General features: G+C 45.2%; 1 protein-coding gene across 8 annotated transcripts in view; it reads right to left on the bottom strand.

Annotated features, from left to right (window-relative positions):
• PPFIBP2 (PPFIB scaffold protein 2) overlaps positions 1 to 17,962 on the bottom strand; it is a 1,415,596-nt gene that overhangs the window by 992,441 nt on the left and 405,193 nt on the right. For all 8 annotated transcript variants that reach the window (XM_078680889.1, XM_078680890.1, XM_078680881.1 and 5 more), the window contains one exon: positions 17,224 to 17,323. In XM_078680889.1, coding sequence (XP_078537015.1) covers positions 17,224 to 17,287 — 64 coding nt within the window. In that variant the 5' untranslated portion in view covers positions 17,288 to 17,323. The remainder of the gene's footprint in view (positions 1 to 17,223; positions 17,324 to 17,962) is intronic.

Genomic DNA, 17,962 nt, shown 5'->3' with positions numbered 1-17,962 from the left:
CTGGGACAGGTGGTTTCTCTTCAGTGGTTGTTGGCTGTTGTTTCAACTTTATGTTGCTCAGGTCCTTTCTTGTTTCATTTAAGTCCTGTAAAATAGCCAAGCGATCTTTGATATCAAAGCATTTTTCTTTAACCACTGAAGTCTGACTATCTAAGTCCTGGACTAACATTCTAGTCCCAAACAATAGTTCGTACGGACTGAGACCTCTCAGAGAATTTCTTGGCAGATTATTAAGACTACGTTGGACACTTATTAAATGTTTGACCCACCCAGCTCCCGAACCTAATACCTTTGCTGTTATAGATTGCTTTATGTCACGGTTTTTTCTTTCCACGATTCCGTTTCCCTCAGGATGAAAGGGACAAGAGTACCGCAATGCAATGCCCATGCTGGTCATGGCCTCCTTATAAGCTCGAGAGCTAAAAGCAGGACCCTGGTCAGAATGCAGCATGCCAATTGCGTATGTGCCGATAAAGACTCGCAAATCTTTTATAACAGTTCTGGCGTCAGCCGATCGCTGGGGCCACATCCATATGAATCTCGAGCATGAATCCACTGCGACCATGATATATTTATAGTTACCATCCCTTTGTAAGGGACCGCAGTGGTCCAGGTAAACACAGGCTAATGGTTTATCTGAGATTAGAAGGGGCGTCTGTGCTGGTCGTTTCACTGTTGATACCTTCATTTTTTGACATATTTCACATTCTAGAACATAGTTCCTAGTTTGTCTTCTCATTCTCGGCCACCAGTATCTCTGTTTTAATAATGATACTGTGGCTGAAACGCCAGCATGTACAGAAGCAAGCCCTTCGTGTGCCGCTATAATGAGTCCTAACCTATGTTCCATGTTTGGAATAGCCCTATCCCCCACTCCAGGGATTCGAGCAAATGGAACGTTATTCGCATCAGTTATGTATGAGTACTTTACTGGAAAGCCTTTCGGGAGTGTTTCTATCGCTCCTTTTACCGTAGCACAGCCTGTAATATTTCGCTGTCTATTTTTGTTTTTGACCGGGTGATGGCAGCTACGGAAGCCGTTTGCACAGCTGCCTTCGCGGCCTCATCAGCCAATGAATTCCCTGCAACGTGAACGCCATCACGTTGATGACTCAGTGTATGTATCACGTGAGTCTTTTGTAGTTCTTTTTGTAAAAGAACTACTTGTTCCCAAAGCATTTTATGCTTGATTGTGCCACCTTTTGCATCTTTAAAACCGTTCTGAACCCAGATCTGCAAGTATTCATTGTAAGATTGAACGCATTAGTACGAATCGCACACTATGAGTGTGGGGAATTCTCGATCGGTATTTTCAAGCGCCATCTCAAATGTAGGTAATTCAGCTCGCTGAGCTGTACAATCTCCTAGAGATTGCGTTTTAGTGACCAGTGGTCTAAATTTTCCTTCGTGCCAGCGACCTTTAACGATCGCGCACGCAGCACTGTAAGCTTGTTTACCCCCCCACTGCGGGTTGTGCTGATCCGTCTGTATATATTATACAGCCGTAATGTTCTAGAGGCAGAATTTCAGTCGGCAGAGGACATTCAAATTCATATTGGAGAAATTCTTGTGTTTTTAAATTAGGGTCAAATTCGTATACCACGTCTGTTGCAGCAAGGGAATTAGCCCACTGTATCCATCTCGGATGTAGTGCTTTAGCATTCGGAATGCTCGCCTTTGTTACCGCCTCCAGGGCCGGTATTGGTGTCACGATAATTATTCGTTTACCTTGTTCTAGGGCTCTTTCTTTCGCTACAGCAGTCTGTACCGCGGTTAGAATCTTTTCCGTTGGGCTAAATTTCATTTCAGCTCTTGTATACAAGTGTGATTTGTATGCTATTGGTACCGAATCACAAGGTTGCGTGTGTTGTCGCGTGTTTGTAGTTTTGTTTTAACTAACATGTCTGTTTGTAAAGATCTCAAAATTTCTGTGTGTTTTTGAGTCCAGTTGATTCTTTTAAAATCTGGTTTTATTAGATCATAGAGGGGTTTGACCCTCTCTGCATAATTTATAATGTAAGTTCTTCCGAAATTTAGGAAACCTAGAATTGATTGTAAGTTTTTTAGTGTTCTGGGTGCTTGGATTACAGCACATTTCTCTAGGAAATTGTCAGCCAGGCTTTTGCCTTCACTTGATAATTCATATCCTAAAAACAGGACATTTAGATGGGCAATTCTTGACTTTTTAAAGTTGAATTTGTAACCCTCTGCTGCGAACCCAAGTATTATGGTGTTCACTCTTTTCAAGTGAGTATCGAAGTCACCATCTGTTAGATAGATGTCATCGACATAAGATAATGCCTCATCATCATATATTTGTAGTAGCTCTGTTACTCTCGCTGAGAATAATCCTGGGCTATTCTTGAACCCCTGTGGTAAACGACAGAATTTTTTTTGCGAGCCGTTTATTGAGAACGCGGTCAAATATCTGCTTTCTGGTGCTATATTTTGACAAAAGAATCCATTAGAGATGTCTAATGTTGTTTTGTATTTTTTGCGCACTATGTTATTCATTAGTGCTGCACTGTGTGAGTTTTGCACTGCAAAAGTTTTGCAACATGAGTTCAAGTGTCTGTAGTCCAAAACAAGACGATATGAATTATCTGGTTTGGAGACAGGAAACAAAGGATTGTTCATTTGTGAGGTGCAAGTTTCAATCACCCCCTGGTATTCAAGTTGATCTAGGATCTCTTTTACCTGTTTATTAGCTTCTTGCTTAATTGGGTACTGCCTCTGTGCAGTAGGTTGTGATTTTAACTGGATTTTGTGAGGAGGAGAGTCCTCATCCCATCCCACATGGTTTTTATATAATGCAGGAGCTTGGGCTACTGCCCACTTTCTTGCAAGTGTATATTTTTTATGTATTGGAATATGATTTGAGAAGGCAGGCATAATTATTTCTTCGCCATGAGGGCACTCCCTGACAAACTCTGGTGGCCAGTCTTTTTCAGCTAGAAGGATGTCATAGCCCTTGGAGAGATTATCCCAAAATAGACCCCTTATTTTCCTAGTCTTATCCCCCTCTATACGCAATGTTATTTCATATATTTTATGAGGTTTGCTAACTCTGGAATCTGCAGTTTCCACCTGAATGTATTCATTCGTGTCCACTGTCTCCAGATGATTCATCAGGATCTTGCAAGCTATGCTCACTTCTGCTGCGCTGTCTAGCATTGTCTGAGCCCATTCTCCGTTTTTCAGCTGTGTCCTCAGTATTCTCGGCATGGTTGATTACTTTAATACTGGCTACCTTCTTCTTTGGGAATTGTAATTTTTTATTTTGATGAGCAGGTTCCTTGTCTTTGGACTTGACGTGCTCTTCCCTGTGTTCTGATCGTCCTCTTCTTTCCGATTTCTGCGAGGAAGTCTGAAAAGATTGAGAGGGACGTGTATCAATATCTTGATATCTGTCAGGTTTTTTTTATATTATCCCTATTTCTAAGGTTGTATTTTTTCACAGAGGGCTCCCTTTGGGGAGACTTGCGTCCTTGGTCCGGAGATCTTTCTCTCCGCCGAGGAGACCTTCCTCTGGTTTGGAATCTTTTTTCCTTTGGAGTGGATTGTTTATTTCCATCCCAGCTCCTTTTTGAGTGTTTAGATTATTTTTAATAAATACCTTTTCAGGATTTTCAATTAGTTGGGGTTTCACTGGTTTCCCACCCAAACTATCTCTTCCTAGTTCTTCATAGGATTTTTCTATGATTCTGGCAATTTCAAATGGTTGGGCTGCTATATTTGTCTCTTTCAACCTCTGGCGGATCGCCACATTTGCTGCTTCTCCCTTTATATTGGCTAGTAATATTGCCGAGACCTGTTCGAAGTCTTTTAGTAATTTCATACCAAGAGTTAAAGCAGGTTCTGGACCGTATACATCTTGAATTTGTTTTAGCACATCTGGTATTACTGACATGGATGGAACACCATAGACATTGCGGAGTACCTGTCCGACCTGCCATTGCCGGCGGCCACTGCGGCCCAACGCGACGAGCTGGGCGCGCCCCTCTCGGAGGAAGAGCTCCGAACAGTTATATTCTCCCTATCGAACGGTAAGGCCCCAGGCCCAGACGGTTTGCCTGCGGAGTTTTACAAAGCCTACTCAGCGATCCTCATTCCCGAGCTCCTACGGATGTACCGAGCGGCGGTGACTGATGCCATGCTCCCGCCCACCCTTAATGAGGCGAACGTGATCTCCCTTCTAAAACCTGGTAGAGACGGGCTTCATTTGGGCTCCTACAGGCCACTGGCCCTCCTCAACACGGATTATAAGATCTTGGCGTCCGCCCTAACACAGAGGTTGGCCCCTCTGGTCCCCACACTGGTACACGCGGACCAAAACAGCTTTGTGCCTACTCGCAGCACGTCCTATAATATCAGGCGACTGTTCCGAGTACAGAGTCTGGCTGTGTCCCACTGGCCACGTTCAGGTTGTGTCGTACTGGATCTTGAAAAAGCCTTCGATTCGGTCGAGTGGCCCTTCCTTGCACAGGTCCTGGAAAAATATGACCTCGGAGCCGACTACACCCGGGTAGTAGAGCTTCTCTACTCTTGCCCAGTGGCACGAGTGCGCACTGGTAGGCTCTTTTCGGACCCGATCCAAGTACGTAGAGGAACCAGACAGGGGTGCCCCCTCTCCCCTCTGATTTTTGCACTCCTCATGGAACCCTTAGCTGCGCAGTTACGCGCCTCTGGGGTGGATTGGGGCATCCTCCTGGCTGATGGGATACACTCCGTGTCCTTGTATGCAGACGATCTGCTGATTTATGTCAGAGACTTGTCCTGTTTTCCTCGAGCACTCACTACCATCTTTAACACATTCGGCGACGTCTCGGGCTGCGAGTCAACTGGGCGAAATCGGGGGTGTATTCTTTCGCTGCGAACATGCCGGAGTGTGACATCACTGTGGCAGGGGAGCGACTGCTCTGGTACCCGACTGTCTTCAGATATTTGGGCATTCGGGTTTATCGCGATCCCGCAGATCTACTGGACGGAAACATCACAAGGACGATCTCGTCACTCTCGGCCCAGGTGACCTTTTGGAACTCCCTGCCGCTGAGCGTCCCTAGCCGCATTACACCAGCAAAGATGATTGCACTGCCCAGGCTACTGTATTTCTATGCGAACTTACCTATATACGTCCCTACTCGTATTTTCCGAGACCTGGAAGTTCTGATCAGGCGTCTGATCTGGAACAAGGGACGCCCTAGAGTGGCCTTGAAAACCATGTATGCTGCAACGGAGAGTGGGGGGTTGTCGGTTCCTAACCACGAGCTCTATTATCTCGCGGCGCAGCTCCAGTGGGTCACGTATTGGCTGGCCGGCAAGAATTTGGGGGACACTGCATTACTGGATGAGATCATGACGGCCCCACAAATCCATGCTCTATTTCACCCCCTGTCTAAGTCCCGATGTCCTGCCCAGCTCCACCTCGCGGTGGCCAGAAAATGCTACGTTAGGTCCCTGAAACTCACAAACACCACCAGGCCTTATGCACCTAATCTGCCATTACTGGGGACGCCTTGGAACGGAGGGACTCTCACGGGACCTGCGTTGACTACTTGGACGACATCTGATCTGGAGAGCCTAGGCGATCTGTTTGAAGATGGTGCCCTCCTTCCCTTCGCGAGTTTGGTGAGGGACGCGAGCCTACCGGCTGGTCAGTTCTTGACACACGCGACACTCCTACACATCCTGACACAGGCTTGGGGACCGCTGGCGGAGGAGTCCCCGACCCATCTGTTGATTCAATATCTACATGTGATGGGGAACGGCACCCACGTGGTACACTGGCTTGCTCAAGAGCTACACTTCCATACACAGTTCCCGTTGCAACGGCTGCGTGACAAGTGGACGGCTGATCGAGGCCGAGACTGGACGGATAGGGAATGGACAAGGATACTGGCTGGGATGCTACACGTGCCTCGCAATGCCCGTTTTAGAATTATACAATACTTTATTATCCATCGCGCCTATTTATCGCCTGACAAAATTAATAGATATTTTGGGCTGTCCACGTCAGCATGCCCCAGATGCAAATTAGTCGACGCTCCATTCCTACATGCCCTCTGGACATGCCCCTCCCTGCACACCTACTGGCGGGTGGTGATAGGTACCCTGTCAAGGGCGACGGGAGGACACTTGCCATATACATGGGAGGCGGGCTTATTGGGTTTGTACAGGCGGACGAAACAGACGAAGGTCAGAGAACGTTTTTGGGATCTGGGACTTGTAACAGCGAAGCGCCTCATTACCAGACGATGGAAAAGTGACACCCCCCCGCGGGCACTACACTGGCGTACGTCCTTTGACAACTGGGCACGAGCGGAAAGCATAGCACTACGCAGCGAAGAAACGGCGGGGCTCCGCAAGTACCCCATAGCGCAAGACTGGGATGAACTATTAGTGGCCTTTCACCAAGAGTGCTTGCATAGCGGCATTGTTTAGTACCAACTACCTGTCGCTGCGTGTCCCTGTTACTACCTTCCCCCCTCTCCCCCTATTTTGCCCGGCTCGATGGCCCCCTGCCCTCCTTGCCCCCCCCCCTCCCCCCCCTGCTACCCCCTCCCGCCCAGCTGTACATATGCCGAACATTATATTCCACTCCCCACTGCCATTGATGCGGGGCACGTGCCCGCATCCGTTCGCCTAACCTACACACTTCACATCGACGCACACACGCCATGACAAGCACCCACCCGATTTCTGGTTCTACCACCCCCCTTTTTCAGGTTGTTCCTTATGTTTACCTGTTTCGTACTAAAGATTTGAATGTCTTTTGCATACAAGGCGGTCTTGTCCCACCTTGGGCTATTTTCACTGTACATCCTATGATCCGGACTGAATAACGATCCGAGAAGATGCCGAGAAGCGACGCTTGCTCCACTGACGCCCATGTTACTTCATGCCTACTGTTACTATGCCAATAATTTGTGGGATTGAAATGCTGCTTTGCTACCTTGATTATATGCAGGCCTACACGGCCCTACTGAATACTGTACATGATTAACTATGGTGGCTACTGCTCTGTGGATTATAATTGAGCATTACTAATTATTTATCATTGCTTCGCCTTGTAACACTGTGATGGCATGTATGATCTGATAAAACAAAAATGCAATAAACATATTCAAACAAAAAATGGATGGAACACCATGTGTTTTTGTGTAAATGGAAGCAAAGACTGTACCCCAAGTGTCACAGTCCTCCACATGTGGTGCGATTCCCATTGGAAGACAGATAGTCAGAATCCTGTGTTTCTCAACAGGGGTGGTATCCGGAAATACCGCCTCTATTTGAGTGATTTTTTGTGCTAACCAGAATGGAATTTGTTCCCGTTTTGCGGGTACTTTTCCTAGACAGGACTGTATGTTCTGTGGTGTAATTTTATTTGTGTTCCCCTGAGTAGGGGTCAGCTGTGGAATTTTAATAGCTGGTTGGACTGTTGAAGTCCGCATTAAATATTGGACTAATTGTCTATGTATTTTAATTAGTTGTTTTAGCTGTGCTAAAAGATCTGGTGCAGGCATTTCTTCAATGTCTGGATGTGGTGTGTATCCGGCTAGGATCGGCCACGTTGCTCCTGGTCTACCTAGTGGACCGAGCCTGGTGATGTGATTATTATGTTTTAGGGCGCCATTAAACAAGAGCAAGTGCTCTTGATATTTGAGTGGTATTTCCACCTCCTCGAAAGGAGTATACTCATTCGGAGGTTCCTCTATTTTGTAATAGTGGAAGTCCTTTGTTACAGCGTTTGCTGCTGGAAAGTTTATCCATGAATAGAATACCGCTGTCTGCCGATATTCGTGTGCCTCAATTACGAATATTACTGTACCACCTCTCGGTGTCAGCCCATTTTCTATAAGTTTTAAAGTTATAGTTTTCCTTATGTTGACCGGGATGAGTATTGCGTCCGGGTCTTGCTGTAGGAGACTATTGTCATCCGCTAGGAGTTGAGCTGCTATTCTAGCTGTCTCCCTTCCGTCTTCACTGTCTGACATTTTACTGACAGGAAGGTTATTTTGTTTATTTGCAGGTCAGGTTTCTACGGAAACAAAGATTAGATGCACAATATTTTGGAACAGTGTATCCTTCAACGTTGAATAAACCAAGAACCATACATAGGAGTCTCCTCCTACTAAGTTTGGCGGATTTAACCTTTCACCCACTCCAGACGTCTTTGGAGTATTATGGGGAAAAAGGGTCTGTGTGAAAAAGCACGACTGAGTTACTCTAATGCCTTGCGTTAGATTTATCGCCTATCCAAACAGTTGGGCGCCATGTAGTGTAGTTCCTATTTTCCCAATAGGCTCTGCACATTGGAATAATATCTTCAATAGTATAGACGTAGGACTGTGGTTAACTAGGTCTTCTACTGACGATATTAGACTTAAAGTTTATGTGTGCCAGCTAGCTCAGATTTCACTAGAAACTTTCTCGAATAGGCAAGGAGGAGTTTAACCTCCCTGGATGGACAAGAAGGGATTTAGTTTCTGACAACCATAGAACATGACAACTTTGCTCTCCCCTAATCAAGAGTATATCTCTAGAGTCGTGTGAAAACAAAAGACAACTTATTTTACTCAGTCAGTACGTGCATTCTTAGTTTCACCAGATTGTAGAGAAAAGGAAGAGACAGGCGTGTTCAATAAAAAAGGTGTTATTTATTGATCAGTCTCTTTTCTCATACAAGAGAAATGAATCGCTATTATTGCAACACTTATAGTTAAGTACAGTGCATACAGTAAAAGCAGAATTATAAAATAATACTGTAAAAGCATTGATATGGTTTCTTAGCCATATGATACTTTAAAATGGATAAAATAGATACATACATATATACATTGACTAATCGTACTCAACTGGTGCTTCTAACTACGCCTACCCCAGTGTACCTGACCTAAGCCTAATACGTGGGCGGGAGTAGATAAGTAGCAGTTTAAGTTAAGTTTGCTTTGCCAAGGGTCTTACTCAAGAATTCTCTGTAAGGGGTTATTCAGTTCTGTACCTGGGATTTAGAAGGCTGGAGGGCTGGTATCTCTATCTCAGGACTTGATATCCCAGCTGCCTGCGAGGGCGGCTGGAAACGCCGGAGCTGGATTTCTCGGCAAGAGAAAAGACAGCGTCTCTCTCAGCGCGTCAAAAGGGAGGGGCAGCGTCCGTGGGCTTTCTGCATCAGCTGGGCTCCTCGGCAAGTCGCGCTGCTCCAATCTCGTCACCACCACCGTGTGTTGCTTAGGGCAATGTCGGTAATATTTATACCTGAAAGGTGCCGAGATTGACGTAAGGATGGACATAAATACGTCAATAAGGATGTCATAAGAACTGGCCGTTCTTACATTCTTTACTGGAGTTCTTGGCTAAATCAAAACAATAGCTGCGGGGGATTTCCCAGGTTGCTGGAGGTTTGATTTGTTTTGAGAACTCGGTATGCTTTCTATGGGGGCTGGAGGAATAGTGCTTGCTTAATGTGATAGCATGCGCTATGACCTAATCAGAAAACGGGTTTCTGTGCCGTTGTATGGCCACTATTGATTTATTAACCGGACAAGAGTCAGAAACAGGAATATCGATACAGTTCCCATAGGAAATACATCACAAGAGTAATAGCAGTATCATCAGGACCAGAGGACACTTGTAAATGGTGTTAGTAAGTCGTTTGTGGCCTTAGGAATCAGTTGATAACTCCTCCTTCCTGAGACACTTACTAAGCAATGTCATCGTTGTGGTCAGAATTTGGTCTTTGGTTATGGTTAGATTGCTTTTTAGATGATAGTGCATTGTTAGGTGGACCTGTACCCTGTACTGAGATGCATTGCTCTCGAAGCACAAGTCATTGGCAAACTCTCATGACTAGAAATATTGTATCCCTTAACAGGGCAGACTATGGCTGAACAACACATCCTCATCAAAATAGTGATTAAGTTAAAACAGAAAAAGCCCGTTTTAGCAGAACCCGTGCAGTGGTCCATAGACTCAAGATACATTCCAAGAGTTTGTCGGCCTTACTCCCGAGTCCGCAAACTCCTGTAACCCTGTTTGGGCACGCCACTACAAGCATGAGAAACAATCTGGTTTTGCTTACCCTGAATTCAGTCTGCGGACTCGAAAACTATATAACAGATGGTGGGGCACATGCAGCAGGCGTAGTCGCCTGTGTCCGTTTCTTGACAAGCTCTGCAGGTAACACAGGATGCTCATGAAACTGCAGAGCAGGAATCATAGTTTTTATTAGGAGCGATGCATTCAGCAATAAAAAAAAGTCCACATTTTAGAACTATGTTTTTTAAAACTTATGAAGTCAAAGAGTCCACATGGTGGCCTATGGACTTCTATGTGTGTAAGGGTTGTCCAATGTGCTTTGTAGTTGCTCGGTCTCTTTAGTTCCAAGAAGCATATATCATTGAAAAACATTGCTAACAATTGTCTAACCACAGTCATTACTCCCACTATTACACCCATGGTTGATTACTGGTGTCATAACTTTTTAGTTTTTATGTCAATATCAACTTTACTTTTTTTTCGGGAACTTAATTTTTTCTATAATTCTTTTTGCTTGTGCATGACGGCATGCCATATTGGTTTTGTGGGAATAAGATAGTGGGTCCCTTGGTACTGTTCCCATTCGCAAACCAAAGATGTTCAAATTGCATACTGACTGTTTTGCGAATGGGAATATAGTTTGCAATGTGACCTAGGTTTCATTGCAAATTGTACATTTGCAGGATGTCAGAAAACACCCTGCCTAATGACTATTAATTGGGCAGGTTGTAATTTGCGATCCCTTGTGATAGGCTACCGATATCATGATGGAGGCCTGCAAGGCTCAGCATACTTCCATCCCGGCATTCGATTCCCAAACTGAATTTTTTTTTCTCAAATGGAACATTGCTCCTTTAAAAATAAAATATTTCATATTTGGGAACAGATTGAGGGAGCAGACAGATGTCCCCAATCGGGAATCTGTCCAGTTTACCTACCCAACTCCTTCGTTGGTAACTGATCAATGATTTGCCAATACAATTGTAATTACAAACCACAGATACATTGCATAATAAACCCCAAATATGAGGGGGAAGCTCCTTCATGCCACCCTCTACTTCAATTACAATGGATTGTAAAAGCCCCACGATTCAGAAAGTATTTTCCACCTCGTGCTTCGATACGTTTAAACCAAGAGCTTTTGAAGTTGCATATCTTGTGCTTTCGCGAATAACAGACTTTGCGACCACTTAGCACCCCCTCGTCCATGAGGCCCTTGTAAACTTGACGCAAGACAACATTTGCCACACACCCTTCTTTGCAGCAGTGACCCATTTACATTTCGGTACAAAAGGGGGTGGTGATGGACGGAGCATCTGAACCAATCAAACACTCACACCCAGTCAAAAGATCTGGGTTTGACCCATCACCGTTCTTTAGCCCACTCTGCCACCCCAGTTCAGACATGGCTATATGCAAATCAGTCTGACCCTGTGTCTCATGGGAACAGTCCAGCCCGAACTGCCAAGCCATGCCTTCCCTGGACCGGAAACAAGCTTCCGAGGACCTATTTGACAGAGCTGCATCAGTTTCTTCAGCTGTGATCAGCTGGTCCAACTCATGGACGAGTGCTTAGGGGATGGATCAAACCCAGATCTTTTGACTGGGTGTGAGTGTTTAATTGGTTCAGATGCTCCGTCCATCACCACCCCCTTTTGTACCGCTTTGGCCGCCATAAGTGTGGCAGGGTATGCTCAGACTTGAGTCCCTTGCTCACTTTGCCACTGGATTCAAGCAAGCCGGGCTGAAGACGGCTGCAATGCCAGAAACCGGTCCTCGGAAGCTTGTTTCCGGTCCAGGGAAGGCATGGCTTATCAGTTCGGGCTGGACTGTTCCCATGAGGCACAGGGTCAGACTGATTTGCATATAGCCATGTCTGAACTGGGGTGGCAGAGTGGGCTAAAGAACGGTGATGGACAAAACCCAGATCTTTTGTCTGGGTGTGAGTGTTTGATTGGTTCAGATGCTCCGTCCATCACCACCCCCTTTTGTACCATTTACATTTCAGCACAATGCCTACCACGTCCATGCATAAAAGTCGTTGTTTGTGAAAGGTACCCACAAATTCACAATGTGTCTAGTTACTGGAATTAAAGGACTTTCGTTAGTTTGCAATATTGAAAACATGCTACATTATTGTAAAAAAAGGAACTAAACTAATTCTTGAAGCATAAATCAGGAATTCCCCTTGCTGCACCCTATTCACTTTTTTTTAAAGACCTTCAAAAGTGGCCTGAAGATTCATTCATTAAGCCAGACCTTAAAATCTGTAATGTTGGTGGCGCTGCAGCCAAGATGGCAGTCGCAAACTGAAACTGCTGCAGACCTCCTCACTCATCCGTTGCCTTCCGCTACCACCGCACTCACTTTAAACCCTCACACCCACAACCCTGTCACACCTGCTATCTAGGGCTGCCTGGTGCTGCTGGGGTTGCAGCGCAGTGCTTTTCGGCGGACCGAGGAGCTGCCTGAGCCGCGGGGCAGCCTTGCCTAAAATAGGAGCTCACAGATTGAGGGCTTTGGGGGAGAAGTAGCTGCGCAGGGGCCAGAGCAGCTGGAGGCCTCAGTTCCACTGCCGGGAGTGCAGGGAGAAGCGCTGATGCGGACGGGGAGGACTCAGAGTGGAGTGGTTGCTCCAGGACACGGCGTAACGAAGGTCGAAGGAGGGGCAGCTGCAAGGTACGTGGAGGTGCCCCCTCCTGACTCTATCGGGAGCTCTCCTGTCGGAGTACTGTGCTGACGGGGCTTCCTAGAGTTTGAAGGCCCACACCAAAGGGCTGCAGGGGCCTGTGTTACGCCACTGCTGCAGGTGGCTTACGTGGAACTGCGTTGATTACAGCAGGAACAGGTTAGCGGTCTAAGCGCTCCTCAAGGGCAACCAAGTGATTAATTGGCCTGCGCGGAGGACCCTGACTGGATGGCTCCCCTCGGCGAGAGGTCCACCTTCCCCGTATGAATCACAACGGTGCTCCACTCCCCAGACGGCCCATTTGTGAACCTCCTTTGTGGGACGAGCAGTCTATTCGTAGTGGACCCCACTGGATAGGACCTATTTCATCAGCCTTTAGATTGCCACCTGGAGGATCCGCCAACTGTGCTAAGGCGTCACCTCAGCTGCTTGCCCACTGATGCTGCTCGGGTAGGTTGGGTGCCCTGAGAACCGACACACTGCTGTGGTCTTGCCCTGAAGAATCTTAAAAATAAGAGAGTTTCCCAGAAACCAGAAAGGACCGGGTGTCAACAGATTAAACAAACAAATTTTCCTTTCTGTGCTATTAGACTTTGAAAGAGTGACCAAAGGGCCTACATAAAGATCATGGTTAGCATTTTATACCATAATTGTGACACATATATATAATTTTCCACAACACAAGTAATTACTGTTTGCTTCTCAGTTTTTGTTATCTTTAAAAGCGTTTTCTTTTTTAAAATTGAAAATTAAAAACATAAACTCATAACACATTCAATTTATATTGTATAGAAGGCACAGTGCTCTGGTACATCAAAAAAGACCTATCTAACAATTCCGCTTTACGGTAACTTTCTCAGAGCAACTGGACCAGATGTTTTACACAATACTTCACACGAATTTACAATTTGGCACACAATCCCAAAATTACGATTAGTTAAAACATAATACATAAACAGTCCTTTAGTCAGGACTGTTTATGTATTATGTTTTAACTAATCGTAATTTTAGTCAGGACTGTTTATGTATTATGTTCCTACTACTCCTGGCCACAGATGCCCTGCAGCTGTCCAAGGTTGACACTTTACAAGAGGGATATCTGATCACACGCTATTCAATCTATGGTTAAGGTTCCCAGAGCCAGCTAAACAACCTTTGTGGTGCTTGAACGCCTGGTACTTAGTCACCCCAAACTGCTATGAATATATAGAATCCGAGCACCAATCCCACTTTCAGATTAACCGGGGATCGGTGACTTTGGTGGGCACCCTCTGGGTGGCCAGTGAACCCATAATTAGATGGCTAATGAAAGAGTATATTCAGAGCAAGGAGAGAGAGAGAAGCTGGCTCAAATACTTTCCTTAGAGACCTGCATCCTCGCCTTTGAACGTCAGGCCCTCACACAGGCCTAGACGGATTTTACCCGCCACCTGGCAATGGAAAGGAGATTGTTGAAACAAATCTGTTTAGAAAAGGCCCGACAGTGTTGGACGGCAACAACCCAGTGGGTGTATGAGCATGGAGACAAGTACAGGAATCTCCTTTACTAGCTGGCCTCCAGGGAGATGACCTCCAGAGTGGTCCCATGAGTTGCTGACCCTGAATGATGACACAGCGCATGCATTCCTGCTATAGGTTCAGTGTTTGCTGAATACTACAGAGAGCTGTATGCCAATAGGCCAAGACCCCATGCTCCTGACTAAAGTCTACCTGCCATAGATCCCCTAAGCACTCGTCCATGAGTTGGACCAGCTGATCACAGCTGAAGAAACTGAAGAAACTGATGCAGCTCTGTCAAATATGCCCTCTGGTTAGACTCTGGACCCAGATGGTTTGCCCATTGAATACTACCATGCATTCTCTCGTATGCTGGCCCCCCCAACTGCTGGCTTGTACACAAAAGCCCTGGGGACAGTGGATTTTCCCTCGGAGCTGCACACCGCCAAAATAGTGACAATTCCTAAAGCGAGCCAACCACGGAACCACTGTGCCTCACATAGACCCATCTCACTTATTAATTCCGACATCAAAATATTTGCAAAGGTCCTGGCCAATTAGCTACAATGGACTCTGCTCTACCTTATCCACCCTGAACAGTGTGGCTGTATGTTAGTCTGCAGCCCCTGACACTGCATACGCATAGTCCAGATGGCCCTTTCCCAAAAGCACCGCCTTCAACACCCTTCGGCCCTACTTTTAATACATTTTCAGAAGGTCTTTGTGGTCCTTTCTAAGTACTGTTTTAGAACCTGCTGAGCTGGGGACTCATTAAGCGTTTGTATTCTTGCCCACTGGTACAGGTTCAGATAAATTGGACCCTTTCCTATCTGAAGAGGCACCCAACAAGCGTCCCCCTCTTCCCCTTCTCTTTGCTTTGGCAATTTAACCGTGGCCCCTTCCAGAAGTCATGTGAGTGGTTTTCTCAGTTCGAGGGTGGCACTCTGATCCACAGGATGGGAATACAAACTCACGGGCATGACTCCTCTTTGGCAGAAGACAGGATTGCACCCCCTCAAAAGTGGCTGGCTATGTTCGCCAAATGTGACAGAATTGGAATTACCCCTATTGGGATGTGTGGTCAGGAAATTGTATATAGTTGTTTCAAGAAATACAGGAAAAATATCCCCTCTCCCACACCTAATTTCACAAGTACATAAAATTGTGACACACTCTCACATCCAACATCCCCACAAGGACAATCCCCATTCCTGATCTAGACCTCTTAAGTAGGGTTACCAACTGGCATGGGTGCAAATTCAGGACGGTCAGTGTAAAATTCAGGACAAAGGGTCAAAATTCAGGACTAAAATTCAGGACAGAAGGTCAAAATTCAGGACAAAAGTTTTACAGACATATCAGAGGAGGTGGCACAATAATATATAAGTCAATAGACAACCAAAATAAATACAAGTCAAAGTAAGTTTATATAAGGTTGAGCCAATCGTGCACTTCACAGTTTTTCAGTATGCGAGCAGCTTTGCAAAGCAACATCGGGCCCGTTCTGCAATCAAGATTTGTGCTGGTAACAATAAACATTAATAAATAGTATGTTTTATTTGTTTGTTGAAATCTGTCTTTTAAATGTGCAGCGAAAACGCTGTTAGCTATTTTATTTTTATTTTCTCCAGCATGGCGCCAAGACAAAAGCAGAATGCTTTGCACTAGTCCCATGCAGGAGAAGGCACACCACATGCTGTCACTACAATTTGGCCCATTGTTGTAAAGTGCTAATCAGCTGCAGTCTCAGAATGACAATGGGCCAGTCCACAGTCTGCACAAGGTCCGGGAGGGGCGGCTGCAGGCAGCCTCTACAGATTAAAAAGATACGAGCGAGAGGCCTGAGTGAAATCTTTTAAACTCACGGGGCCTCTCGCATGGGAAACAGCATTCTTCTGAAATTTCCTATTTCGATTTTAGTATGATGTCTGTAGGCGTCCGTAATTTGAGATCCTCAAATCACGGACGCCTTACAGAGATCATACTAAAATGACGGACGGTCCGTGAAATTTACGGACGGTTGGACACCCTGCCCTTAAGCCTAAACCGTTGACTGCTTAGCTCATCAGAGGCTCAATCTCACAGATCTACCAATCCCTGTTCAATAACGCCCGACCCAGTGCAGAAACTGAAGTGCGAGGCGTGGATGGGTGAACTTGAGGATGTAGACTGGAGAGAGGTCCTGATGGCCCCTTGGGAACTCACCATCTCCACGCACCTCAAACTGATCCAGTTTAACTAAACCGTTGGTGAACGAGCGCTATGAAAGTTCCTTTTAACCTAACATGGGATGTTCCTGTGCTGTGCTGTAAGGGTACTGGCGACAGAGACGGCGTGAAGTCTCATTGGTCATGGACAGACCAATAGAACGCTCACCCTCAGCTGCTCTTCTGGGCCTAAATGGGGGGGACCAAGACTGTAATATATATTTATTGGGGTTGCCTCACTGATTGCCAAACGAGACATGGAACGCCAAGAACACTCCTTCACTGACCATGTGACAGGCAGGGCTGGACTGGTGTGCCAGCAGGAACAGCACATTTATGCCGCCAGAGACTACCACAGAAACATGGGCAGATTTGGGCTAAATGGTGGAAGAGACTACCACAGAAACATGGGCAGATTTGGGCTAAATAGTGGAAGTATTATGGTTTGGGCTCGGATGATTGTTCAAGATGATCTAGCGACAAAAAGTGTTGTCTTTGAAACAATAGTTGTGACTGTACTATCATTGTGTTCGAGGTTAAAAACAACACAATTTGGTTATAAAAAAAATGCTATAATGTTCACCAGCCTAATCAATGTTGTATCCGATTTGCCATAGCTACTGAAAGCGTGATAAAAAAACACATGTAAACTACTACATAGCATATTTTGGCATGTGTGTGATTTTCTTTTTGTGTTGATCAAATTAACGTCTTAAAAATAGAAGCAACAAACACCATAGGGACAGAAAAACATTTAATCTGAAAATAAAAGATATTGAAAATAAAACAGCTTACCTGCTATGATGTCATCCATTTGCTCGAGGGCTGCTTCAAGCATGTAACTAGCATCAGAAGCCATGATGTGAGTTTGACTTTTGTCAAGCCTATAAGGCACCTTTTTTGTAAAAAGAAAAATAATTACATTGCTGTTATCTTTCAACAGTGTAATTTAAACAAAATGCAAATGTGTTTTTATTTACAACGTAATGCTCTGTGTATTAATGTTTATGCTCAAAAGCATGGGCTGCACCTTGATATTTTTGCCCTTGATGAATTAGTCCCAAAATCCAGTTGTCATTTTCATATTACGAATTACACGTCACAATATGTTTTTCAATAGATCCTTTGTTAACAATATTCTTTAACAGATAAACTCAGCTAGCATTAATTTCAATGGCCACTGACTAACATGAGTCTTGTACTATCACACAGACAGTGATATAACCTGTAACAACTTGCAAAGCCCTTTGTATCCTGACATTTTCAGGTATGTTCTATCAACTTATGGGGCTTATTCTCTGACTGTAGAATAAATGCTAGCATTACATTACTAACACACATTATTACCTTAATGTTTTCATCTTAAAAAGTAATTCAAGTTAGGAGTTTCTTTTTTGTTACTAACTTAGTCAAAACGCTGCACATGGATATTATATAGAAAGGACAGCTGCTAACACTTCTTACTCAGTTACAAGAGTAAAAACAATAACAACCATTGGCAAAGCCAATAGGTAATGCCTTCTTAATGTGAGTG

Source organism: Lissotriton helveticus, chromosome 3_1 (assembly GCF_964261635.1).
Source record: "Lissotriton helveticus chromosome 3_1, aLisHel1.1, whole genome shotgun sequence".
Taxonomy (NCBI): domain Eukaryota; kingdom Metazoa; phylum Chordata; class Amphibia; order Caudata; family Salamandridae; genus Lissotriton; species Lissotriton helveticus.
Note: the sequence above shows the minus strand (reverse complement) of the source record. Positions and strands in the feature narration are given on the sequence as shown.